The sequence below is a fragment of the Lepidothrix coronata genome, unplaced genomic scaffold (genome assembly GCF_001604755.1).
Source record: "Lepidothrix coronata isolate B3197 unplaced genomic scaffold, Lepidothrix_coronata-1.0 Scaffold68, whole genome shotgun sequence".
Lineage (NCBI taxonomy): Eukaryota > Metazoa > Chordata > Aves > Passeriformes > Pipridae > Lepidothrix > Lepidothrix coronata.
This window is the reverse complement of record NW_016690248.1, coordinates 4,315,159-4,327,773: the sequence shown is the minus strand read 5'-3', so window position 1 is coordinate 4,327,773 and position 12,615 is coordinate 4,315,159. Positions and strand designations below refer to the sequence as shown.

General features: G+C 46.1%; 1 protein-coding gene across 1 annotated transcript in view; it reads right to left on the bottom strand.

Moving 5' to 3' along the window:
* The window catches only part of LOC108498998 (regucalcin-like), a 9,608-nt gene extending 831 nt beyond the window's left edge, over nucleotides 1-8,777 (bottom strand). Inside the window, exons 1-6 of the mRNA XM_017818369.1 lie at nucleotides 8,670-8,777; nucleotides 5,284-5,452; nucleotides 4,622-4,804; nucleotides 2,744-2,959; nucleotides 1,138-1,269; nucleotides 333-487 (exon numbers count right to left, since the gene is read on the bottom strand). Of these exons, the coding sequence (XP_017673858.1) occupies nucleotides 333-487; nucleotides 1,138-1,269; nucleotides 2,744-2,959; nucleotides 4,622-4,804; nucleotides 5,284-5,449 (852 nt within the window). The 5' untranslated portion in view covers nucleotides 5,450-5,452; nucleotides 8,670-8,777. The remainder of the gene's footprint in view (nucleotides 1-332; nucleotides 488-1,137; nucleotides 1,270-2,743; nucleotides 2,960-4,621; nucleotides 4,805-5,283; nucleotides 5,453-8,669) is intronic.
* Nucleotides 8,778-12,615: the final 3,838 nt, after the last annotated feature.

Genomic DNA, 12,615 nt, shown 5'->3' with positions numbered 1-12,615 from the left:
GCAAATATTACAGCAAATATTACAGCAACCAACTCCTATGTCTAGGGTCCCCTGCTTCAAAAGGAGCCCAAAAAGAGTAATTGCATGGAGTTTTTTCAAAGTCCTTAAGGTTAAGATCACTAAGATTATCAAGCACCACTCAATAATTTTGTTAATTTAAATGTTATCTGCAGTCCTTATATGTGGTCCTTATTCCCAAAACAAGTCATAGTAATTTTTAATATGCTTTGCCCATTCAAGACAAATGTGAGCTTGGTGAACACCAACACACTCTCAGAATATGAGGTTTGGCAGGTCCAATGTATAGAAAGAAAGAAATAAAATCTGCTCACCTTGAAAATCTCTCCTGCATGAGGTTCCTTAGCTAAGGTGGCCTCGTCCAGTCCATCGTATGCAGAAGTCACGTACATTTCTGAGTAGTCTTTTCCACCAAAGCAGCAAGAGGTGATCCTTGGAGTAGGCAGCCTCACAGTTTGAATTCTTTTTCCTGGGAAAAACATACAATTGTTTTCAAATGTCCATTTTCTAGGAAGCATGTAATTATGAATGTACTATGAATGTAATTATGAATGTACTGTGCATGGCACAGATGTGGGACTTACCCAGAAGGCATCTCCCCTTCAGACAGAAACCATATTCTAAAGGATAGTTTGTGGGGATATCAAATTCATTCATCTGCCTCATCTCTAACTAAATTTCAGGCTCTCCCCCATATCTGTGGGGCTTCACTTCCATTTCTCAAAATGCAGCAATACAGTATGTGAGGCCAGGAAGGGCAGGAACACATGATCTAGGACGGCCATCATTTGTTCCTTAACAGCATTTCCTAGTTAAACATTCAGTTAAACAACACTAAGATTTTTTTTTAATTGCAGTAGATATGCAGTACACTTTTTTTTAGCTATATTATTAAGAACAGTGCGTGCTGCATCAGCAAACCATGGGAGCAGGGGTACCTGGCACTGGGAGGCAGCACAAGGAGCTGCAGTCTTTACATGATCGGGGACTGAACCAGGATAGTTCTTGGCAACCCATGGGGCAGAAATGGGCAATAAATTACACCTTCTTATCTCGCCTCCAAACCATTCTTCCTGGCTGCCATTCCTCTCATGTTCCACATGCTGGTGGAAGTCTTACCGGTCTCTGGGTCTATACGAATGACTCTGCCGCCATCAATACAGGCCACCCAGAGCTTCCCTTCTGCATCTATGCACATCCCATCAGGCATTTGCTCCTCCTTTTCTAGATGGTACAAAAGTTTGGGGCAGGCTGTGGGAAGAGATACAAAGCTGGTGTTATGTGGGCTGCTACTGATTCTGTATCAGATTCCAGTCTAACATCTTCCATGCTCTTGCAAACAGCTAAGTTCATTTTCCGTGAGAAAGACATTCTGCAAAATGTACATCACATATGCATTTTGCAGACTGTTAGAAGCCAGACTTAGCCTTTCTTAGGCAGAAACAAGCCCCCAGCAAAGCCATTGCAGTTTGGGATTGTACTGAATTAGGGCTCCTATTATTTTACCGAGAGAAGAACAAAATGCTCCCATCTCCCTTGTGAACCCACTTGCTACCTGCCACAACACAAGTGCTGCCAGTGCAATAATTTTTCCGGGACTTTCATTGGTCATGGCAGCCTGGATATGTCACATAAATAATGACATGTGTTTAAACATTGGTGATAAGCCATTGGTCCCAGCTAAAGATCAAGAACTTCACTTTTTAATGGCCAACCAAGCAACCAGTTTTGATTAAGACTGGATGCCAGCTGCTAGTGGTCTAGGACGCAGTGTAGATGGATTGGAGGGCATGTGCATGGTCCATGGAGCAGGGCCCATGGGCAGTGGACCACCTGCACTGACCCAGCACCTTCTGGCTATCACCACCCAAAAAGAGACAGTCACAAGCCTAGCTAAGGCTAGGAAGCTCAAACACATTACATTTTTGTATTTTCAGCAGGGAAAGTTGCATAAAATCTTCTTTAGAAATCTTATATCTTAAGAATCTGTAGGAACAGGTGTTCTCAGCAAAGTGAAATCTGAGTGAATGTAGTTATTTTGTGTAATTTTCAGCCGTGATTACACAAAGTCCACACTCATTAGAGTACAAAGGTAGTTCAGCCTTTTAAATTCGCATGGAGTATATCAGGCTGATACTGCACAGAAATATTTCACAGAGTTTTGAAATGAAGTTATATCCATTATTCTTGCACCTAAATTTTCCTTTTTGCGGATATAATAAAAAATGTTTACCCAGAAAGTGAATTTAAGTGAAATTTGCCAACATCTGAAGGCAATTTTAATTTCAGAATTGGGAAACCGCAGTCACAATGATAACTTGATCCTCCAAATACCTTTCTCTGATATATATGCATGCACATTTTCCATTTATATTTATGGAGCTAGTACAACCAAAGTGTTCCAGTAGATGGCACTCAAGAGTAAATAGCATCCTGCAAACCCTCTCATTCCGGAGTATAAATGGCTTGTTCCCTAGAACTCCTTGAATGGGTCTAAATATGAGCCATCTCTCCAGACGAAAGTAAGCTGAAGGACTGTCAAAAGTTTGTTAACCAAATACACCTGATAAGTAGCTAAATTTGAGAAATACCAGTCAGCCTACTGACAAGTTGTAAGCAGAAGATATGAGATCTGTCAAATAAATAACCACACCTCACAGGCCCAGGTCTTGCTGCAGAAAGAGCAATAGAGCTACTTGTCACCAAATTTAAAAAGCATGTGTACCAATCTTTCCAGTGTGCACATCATAGCTGAAGGCATGGACAGCGTATGTCAGGCTGTCAATGTGAAAGAAGGTCCTGTGGTCCAGGGACCAATCCAGACCATTGGAGATGTCCAGCTGGTCTAACTGTTTTATTACGGAATGGTCAGGGAAAAGGGTATAGAGAGCCCCCTGCCGCCTCGCTCGGACGCCTGGTGCTGTCTCTTCAGCCATCGTACCTGAAATGGAAATGGGTGCACAGTTAGAAGAAAACAGAAGCTTGTTCATCGTCTTTAATCAAAACACTCCTCTGACTGTTACCAAGAGGTCCTAGGGAGAATCACAGCATTGTGATTTTTTGTTTTCTTCCTAAAAAGAAAATATTTTTAGGAAGAAATTCTTTGCTGTGAGGGTGGTGAGACACTGGAAGAGGTTGACCAGAGAAGGTGTGGATTCCCCATGCCTGGCAGTGTTCAAGGTCAAGTTAGACGGGGCTTTGAGCAGCCTGGTCTAGTAGAAGGTGTCCCTGCCCATGGCAGGGAGGTTGGAACTAGGTGGTCTTTATGGAACTAAATGGTCTTTAAGATCCCGTTTAACCCAAACCATTACATGATTCTACAATTTTACAGTTCTATGATGAAGGGTCTAACCAGGCCCTGAGAGATTGATGAGAAGGAGGAAAAGGAACACATCAGAAGCAGATGCCTCCCACAGAGCTGATCCTGGCCAGTGAAAGGATGAGTTTCTGCACTGCCATGAGGTTTAAGTCACAGACACCAAAGACCCAAAGGAGCACCATGACACACCAGGGGTTCAGGTTCTGCTCACAGTACAAGCTAAGATGCAGGCAAGCATCATGTGCTCTTTTTGCTGTTGCTCTTTGTAAGCCACTTTCATCATTTAAATGGTCTATGATCATAAAATACAGGTGTACACTATGTGCCTGAAAGCAATGTCCAAGCACTCCTTGAACTCTGGCAGGCTTGGGACCATGACCACTGGGGAGCCTGTTCCAGTGCTTGATCATCCTCTGGGTTAAAGATGCTTTTTGTAATACCCAACCCTTCAGGAGGCTGAGGATTTCTCCCCACATCCCTGTTTCCCACAGGCTAACTGGGAGAGGCTGCATGTGAAGGATGCAAGCTGCAGCTCATGTTCTGTTCTAGAATCACAGAATATGCTGAGTTGGAAGGGACCCACAAGGATCATCAAGTCCAACTCCTGGTCCTGCACAGGACCATCCCCAAGAATCACACCATGTGCCTGAGAGTATCATTCAAATGCTTCTTGAACTCTATCAGGCTTGGTGCTGTGACCACTTCCCTGGAGAGCCTGTTCCAGTGCCTGACCACCCTCTGGGTGAAGAACCCTTTTCTAATATCCAACCTAAACCTCCTCTGACACAACTTCAGGCCATTCCCTTGTGTTCTGTCACTGGTCACTGCAGAGAAGAGATCAGTGCCTGCCCCTCCTCTTCCTCTCACAAGGAAGTTGTAGACTGCAGTGAGGTCTCCCCTCAGCCTCCTCTTCTCCAGGCTGAAGCTGTATCCCTCTCTATACCACCAGAAAACTTCCCACCTACATGAGCCTTTCACTGGCTTTTCACCTTCTACAGAGGCAGGTGTTTGACAAATATCATCCACCAAGTAGCAGAGCCTTTCTGTTGGATGGCTCTTGCCAACAGCCTCTCTCCTCATTTAGGTCAGAGAATGATGGGTCCCTTGTCCTCCTTCATCGGGCAGTAACTGAGCAGAGCGTTCGCAGAATGGCTCATGCTTGTGACAGTGAGTTTTGTAGGGAACTCAACTGAGGAATCAATAACAAAGAATAAAATGCATTATATAAAATACAGTGTAATAAGTTTCCCTTTGCTCTGGGGGAAATTTCTGCCAGGAACTTACCAGCAAAAAACCTCCCCTTTGGATCCACTTTCCCATCATTGAACCTGTTGTTGGGTTTATCCTGCTCGAGCTCAAGGATGGTGGTGACTGCCTGGGTGTCCCAGTCCAGAAAGGCAAACCTGGTTCCCAGGGCAATAACGTAGCCCCCGCACTGCCGCAGTGCCACCGAGCCAACACGGGCATCTGTGGGTGAGAGGGAGCAGAAGATGACAGGTAGCTCTGAGGTCATCGATCAGCACTCACCGAGGGTATCTGGGCTTCACTGGGACATCCCTGACCTGGGAAAGGCTGAGCTGATGCTAAGATCCTTCTCCCCTGGGATCATTAGCACATCTCACTAGCTCTATGTTCCAAAGATTTTCCCACTTTCTGGGCAGACACAGTCATTAGGACTGTATGTCTGGCTCTGCAGGTCCCAAATGAAACATGCATTCCCATTTAGGCTTATCAAGGGCAACACGTACATGGTCCTCCACACCTGAGCACACTCCCCTCTGCTCAGCTGGCTTGGGCCACACCGTGCTCAGCAACATGCTGTGGGAGGACAGGGCATGTGGCCCCATGGAAAGTAAGGGACACCACTATGCTGCAGGACTCCTACTAGGAGGGATGGATGGGGCAGACAGAGTGACTCCCAGAATGAAGTGAGTACAGACTCTTACCCACAGACACGCTCTGCACCTCATTGGTGATTGGGCTCCAGCGACAAACTTTCTGTGAGTTAATGTCTACATAGACAAGTGCGTTCTCCCTTTCTTCCCAGACCGGGCACTCTCCCATCCGGTTCTTCTCCTTCACGACAGATTCGATTTTGATGGAGGAGGACATGGTCTGAGGGGAAGAGATTTAATAATGGATTTAATGAAAAGCTGTCATGTTTATGCTGAAAAGCAGAGTTTGTAAATGCCAAAGCACTCCAAATCCCACATGACAGAGTAATTTAGGAGGTTCCTATGGCATTTCCATGGCCTCATGGCTGGAAATGAGCTCAAGACACCAAAGCTTCTTCTTAGCAAAACTTTCCTAAACCACAGCTGCTGATGAAGCACCTGCCTCCAGGCAAGGGAGTGCTGGGCCATGGCCCTGAGCTGGCACCCAGCTGTTGTCTGGGGATCAGTGATCCCAAGGGTCCCCCAGACCACAGGGAGCAGCACAAACGAGTCAGAAGTCTTTTTGTGAGAAAACAAGGCTCTGCCTTACCAACGCAGATGCACTGGCTTTCTCCACAGGAAGACATATATGTACCCGTAATACCGACTGCTGTCGGCCTGTTCCCACACCAAGTCAGTGTGAATATGCAAACACTGAGGAAATCTCCTGCCTTTGAAATCCTACTGTTTTGCTTTCTCTCTAAGCATTTCATCTTCATCAGCGCCCTCACCACCCCCGCTTCATCTCCAACCCCTGCCACAGACTCTGAATTTCGCCCCATGCCAGGCTGCGGGGTGTAATTACCCCAGTTGCTGCTCTAGGGGCAAAGACGCTAGTAACCTCTCATTCCATGCATCTGCTTCTGCCAGGAGTTGTTCATGCCCTAACTACCCCATCCCCCTGTCCCCATTGCAGCAGGGTGCCCACAGGGACACCACTCAATCAGCCACAGCCCTGGCATGGGGTGCACAACCCATCAGGTTTGTGTCCAGAGCCCACTGATGCCCTCCAAAATAGGGATCCTGGGCTTGCCCTGCCCTTGCTGTGGAGTGGGATGTGAGCAATATCCTCCACCATTCAGCTCTTACAAAAGAAAGAAGCCCACTCACTGCCTCAGTCACCGCTAATGCTAATGGAGCCGCACCCCACCAGCACCCACCAGCCTCAGCACATTTTTTCCACAGACTGGGGAGATATTTCTTGGGAGACAGCCAATCTCTGACATAACATTAGTCCTAGGGATTACTGTATTCAAGCAGGCATTGTTTCCTAGTAGGTGAGCTGGTGATAAGGTTTACAGATAATTAATTAGCACTAATGCACTTCAAAATATGTAGGAAGAGCCAGTCAATCACTGTGAGTGGAAATGCCAGGGCTGGGGCACAGGATCTTTCCTGAAATGAGTCACACCACCAAGGTAAGGTTCAAACGACCCATCTATCAACTATATCCCACTCCCTTCCAAAAAACCTGGCCACAAGAGTCCGGGCAGCAAGCTACTCCACACAGGCAAACAGCATCAGTCTAAATTGTAGATGAGGATATATAATAAGATGCCAGGTTTTAACCTCCTTAAACCTGTTAAACCATGCTCAAGCTGGCGGAGTGAGTTTCTCTTTGGTTAAAGCTTTGTGTCATGTGGCTGCCATATGTGGGACCCGAGGCTTGGAGACACAATGCTGACTTTATTATATCATGACTTGGAAAACACAGAGTTGCTCTCACCCCTGTGGGAAAATGGCATTCAGCAGCAGCCCGGCAGCAGTGCAGTTCCTGCAGAGGCAGAAAGCCTCCAGATCTGCAGCAGCCAGTGTGTATTTGTCTTGGCCATTGTTTCATTGACCCAACCAAGCCTTATTAAAGCTTTCTTTTCTCACCAGCTCCTGTTTCATTTACATCCTCCTTCTCCAACTTCCGTAACACCAAAATAGGGGCCTGGCAGATAAGCTGTGGTGAAATACTGATTCACAGCCCGTCCCACATGCCACATGAGGAGTACGCAATCACACTATTGTCAACTGTTTCACAAGGCACAGTCAGGGGAGAAACCAACCTGCCTGCACCAGCTGTCTGCTCACCCCTCTCATGTCCCCCCAGCAATGCTGTGGAGACCTGCCCTGTCCCACGGAGCCTCAGGGTGTGTCGTCCTTCCCCGTCTGCACATTCAGCTTCAGCATCTATCCCCTTCACCAAAGAAATAGCTCCTGTGTGTTACTCCAGCTGTGGAGTTTTTCACACTGATGAATATTTTGGTTCAAATAATCATCAGCCCTCCCCTTTTTTAAGAAGAGGGCAATTGGAAGGGAAGACTTGTGCTTTGCTGGCTGAGGCTTCACTAGTTTTTACAAGCAGATGAAAATGGAGGTTTTTAACAGGAAGGGTCGTCATACCGCAAAAGGCAGCACTGCCCTCCAGAAGAGTCCCCACAAACTTGCAGCCCTGGTCTCATCCTATCTGTGTCCCCCTTCCACCCAGTGGTACACCTCCTGTCAAACCTTCTCTGTCAGCACCCTATGGAACTTTGCAGCAGAAGCAGCAGCATTTCACCAAATACATCATCTCAGAGGGAAAAATGAGGTAATGACCCCAAAAACCCTGGTTCAAAACATCCCAGTGTAATCGCTCCCCAGGCATCCTACCACCTGGCACCTTTTTCTGTGGCACCTCACACCCTGCTTGGCACAACATTAACCCATCAGAGATGAGCATGCAAGGAAAGACAAGAGAAATTCCAATCAAAAAGGATCAAATCCCACCATATTCTCCAGAAACAAAATCCCTGCAGAAAAACATGTCACATTCACCCTGCCTATATCCTCTCTCCAATATTTTGTTGGCTTTACAGCCTCCTGGACTCATGCCTAAACCCCTTGTGGAGACTAAGGGGCTGACGGGTGTCACTGAAACATTTTCCAAGTTAAACTGTTTAAAGTTACCAGAATTTGGAGACCACAAGAAAAATTTCCTGTTAGAAATGAAAAACTAATGTAAAAACATCCTGCCTGCTCTACAAACTAAATCCTCTCTCTGGTAGCTATTTGAAAATAGCCTTTCTAACCTCAGTCCACATCTCTTTTCAAATGATCTGGACAAAAATTGGTCATTTCAGTATCCCCAAAAAGATATAGGTAAAGTACAAATTAATGACTGGCCTTAAAACATTTCTTTCGCTGTTTCCCTCCCGCTCTCCCCCCCCGTGCAAACACACATTTCATTTTTCATGACAAGCTGAAGTTTGAATAAGCAGGCAGACAGCTAAAACTTTTAATATACAAACAATTATCTGCATAAACCAAAGAATTTTAAGAACCCTTTTCCCCTCAGTCAACCAGATGAATATTTTTACCAAGCTGGAGGACACCTATGCGAAACTCTGCAGTTCATCACATCAACGCACCTGCTGAGGACAATATTGCAAGACCTGAGTTGGTGACTCTTTTCCAGCACTGGTCCAATGAAACTGGCTGCTGTTTTCAGCGACGGTTAAAAATGTGCAACAGTTGATGTTATCTGCATGGAGCAGGTAACCTTTTACATTTTGTATTCAGTCAGCAGTCACATGAATGATGAGGCAGGGACCAAAGCCCTTCTGAATGGTCTGGTTTGCAGTGCCAGCAGCAGGACATGTGATAGGAAAAAATCCTTGCTCAGTATTTTTCTCATGTCAGGAGAGCAAGAGAGGAAAACTGAGGCATTGCACCATTCAGTTGCCCCAAGGGCTAGCCCAGTCTTCCCAAATTTAGGGTGATAAAAGGGAAGGTTAACGAAAGATGCAGGGGAGGGTTTTGTAGTACTCTGAGCAATAAAGAAAAAAATATTCTTGTGATTAGGGCTTATTAGCATCATTAAGACTTGGCTCCTACTCCCATCTGTGCCACAATCTTCTTGTGTGTGAAGTCACCTGCTCTCCTTGCAGGGCTCCTCACCTTGAACATGCAAAGGCTGATCTCACAACAGCAAAGAGCTTCAAACTGCTGCCTGTAGCACACATGTGGAAGGACTTTTACCACCCATGGCAAATGCCATGGATGCTGCAGAATGGCAGTGTCTTGTTTACCTTTCCAGAAGTTGGTCACTTTAGGAGGAGACACATCTCAAAGACTTTGTGGATGTTGTTGATGAGTGGTGCAACTCTGCAGTAGCAGGTGCATATATTTGCTAGGCAGCCAGCTATTCTATTAATTGTTTCCACAACATAAAGAGCCTGGTCCTGCCATGCACTTTGTTTGTTTCTAGCATTGCTGGTTTACAAAGCAGAAGTTTCTAGTGAAGTTGGCCAAAGGCAGCCGCGCATCCCTGTACCACTGGCTGACACCCCACTGCATTGTCTCCTTCTGGGGTAGCTTCCTCTCTCCCACTGCTCTGATCTCCTCTGATGCAACTCTTATGGCTTCTTTTTATAGTCCCTAGTTTTTATCAACATAGAGTAGTTGGGAGAGCACATCAGGATAATAGCACAACACATAATGTGGTATTTAAGTAACTGTATTTGTCTTCTGTAACCCACAGGCATGTGCTCAGATAATAGCTCAGAATTTGTTCCCATGGCTTTGCAAATATTTAGTAAATCCATTGCTTCCCCTTTTTCCCCCCCAGTGCCCCAAAATATACTTGTGCTGCTTATTGCCCTTGAGGGTCCATCCCATCTTTCAGTAGTCTAGAAACTTGACTTTGCCTGTTATTCAATTGTCCCGACCTCTTACAGTTTTTATGTACCTAGACAGTCATCCTCCTTCTTGGAGATGACAAGAGACATGGTTAGAGTTAATGAAGACACAGCTATTAAAAACCACAGGCAGATACAGGTATAGCTACTCACCCCAGCGATACCCCACTCAACAGTGTTGTTCAAAAGTGAAGCCAAGGCTTATCTCTTTCTGGCTTCACCCTTTTGTAGGAAGGGTCTGGTCCCTCCCCTGTGCTCAAGATGGGAAGAACTGGAGCTCCCCAGGCAGTCAGTGCCGCCTGCTTTTATTTCAGCAGAGCTATTTTGCCAGCAAAGGATTACATGGGCTTTCTCCACCTTGGTTGGGAATAACTACGCTTCACCTATGACTATAGATTTTGGTCATGAGGGTGAAAAAATCCTTCAGGGCACAGCAGCTGCTCCTCCTGATACAGCCTTTCCTGTCACTGGGTTCTTGCTCAACCCTAATTGAAATCAGTGCTGGTCTTTGATCAAAGAGGTGAGCGCCATTAATAAGCAAGGGATTAAACAAAAGTGAGGAAGCCTTCCTAATTGAGGGAACCAGTAACCGCTCAGTTTGCCAGATCCAGTGCTCTGTCATGGGACTCAAAATATGCCAGCAGCACCAGTTTGGGCTCCTTGGGGCTGGGGCGTGGAAAGCAGCTACAGCCTCTGCACTGGAGGCTGCGTTGAGACGCGCTCCCAGGGCATTTCGGCAACATTAAAAATACAACTCTCCTGGTAGAGTTGGCTCTTCCTGCTCATGTGAAGCATAGGAAACTAGCATAGCAAAGCCCAGCAGGTGATTTTGCAGAAGGGGGAGGTGGCATTCATTTGTAAAGTGTCTGCAGCAGCTTATTTTACGTGCCTCTGCTCCCATGCACAGAGACGTGTTACTCAGATGTTTGCCCAGTGCCGCCCACTCACACATGGCATGGATGAGAGATTCCAGCAGCCACATCCTCCCTGTGTTTCATGGGTGCCTCTTGACCAGCTGTGATGAACTAGTCTTTGACCAAATCTTTCATGCCTGTACAAGCTATTGCTCTTACTTTTCTAGTGTAGCAACGGCAACAGAAAAAAAGATTGGCATTTTTTTTTGTGTTGTGCTGGCAATCACCCTACTGCCACTGCGATGGTGTGAGGGTGAGCACAGGTACAAAACCTCAATAGTGACAGCAGAGGGAGCTTATCTGTGTTTATGCCCACTTATTTTCTGCTGCATCTCCAGATCTCCATTAGCCATCAACCACAGCAGCCCTTCAGCACGGTTCCTGAGCTGCAGTTATCTCAGGGTTCATCACTTCAGTGAGATCAGAGCCCTAAAATTGCCACATTCATAATCATCCTCAACTCAAACTTTCTCAATAATGTGCTTTGAGATTGCCTTGTAATAATGGCCAGTCTTCGCGAGCAAAGATTTGGGAAAGGTCATTAACCCTTCGAGCCTGCGCAGTGGATTTTTTAGGTGAGACACAGTCTGCGCTGAACTGAGCCCACCCTTTAATCCTGAGGTTCATCTGCCGGGGCCGAGCAAGCTTGGACAGTGGCAGTGAGGTCCTCAGAACGTAGGTTTGTTTAGAGTGACCTTCTCTTAGATGGATGGCCTTACAGGGCTGACGAGCTCCATCTGCCAGATTGCCTTGTAGTGTAAAGTAAATGAAGGATGGTGGACACTCCAAAGAACAAGCCCCCGCTTCCTGCACTGTCTCACACTCATCTGCCCTGAAGTGGGGTTGCTTAAATCTCTTTTTTTCCCAGCTGCTGAGACATTCCCTTGCAGTGTTTCAAGATGGGAAACAGTGACGTGCACAAAGTCACCTTTGAACACCGAGGCTTCAGTGTGATCCAGGGGCCAGGCAGTTGAGTCACCCACTGCACACTCGAGGGCACAGCAGGCAAGCCCATCCATCAGAAGCTAACTCAAACTCCAAGGCCTGCAGAGATGCACTGGCAAACCATGGTGTGCTGATTCTTGGAGCTACTGGGAGAGAAAACACACAGCCACTGGCCCTCTTGGCAGTCAGTTGCTGGGTTACTCTCACAGATGGATGGGCACAGAGCAAAAATCCAGTTTAATTTCTAACTGAGATGCATCACAGTTGTTACAGCACACATAGGCCTGAAGTTACCAGCAAAAAAGCAATCCAGTAAACAAACCTTTCATTTACAACAGGTGCTGTGAAGAATTTGTAATAAAACTTCCTTTTCCTCCACATTTGAATCAGTGGCCATTTGGGCATATGGGCCCACCTTGCTTCTCTGGGTGCTCTGGGGGAGTTTGGTTCAGGAGGAGGTATATGCAGATTTATGCAGAAATGGTCATGAATGCTTAATGTTTTCCTGTCATCATGGATCTCCCCAGAATAGGCTGAGATCTTCAAAGGATGGACAAAGATATGGTTCTTCACCCAAGCCTGGGTTTATATTTAACAAAATGAGCAACAACATAGTGACATGCACTGGGAAGAGACGGTGATCAATTCCAGACTGAGCTAATTTAAGCACAGCCACAGCTGAGGGCTCTAAGAAGAAAGCTGCAGATGCACAGTGATAGGTACTAATGTTTCAGTTGTTAAGAATATCATGGGACAAATGAAGTTACATTTAAAGCAGTGCTAAGACCACCAAAGGGGATTCTATATGCAACTTCAAA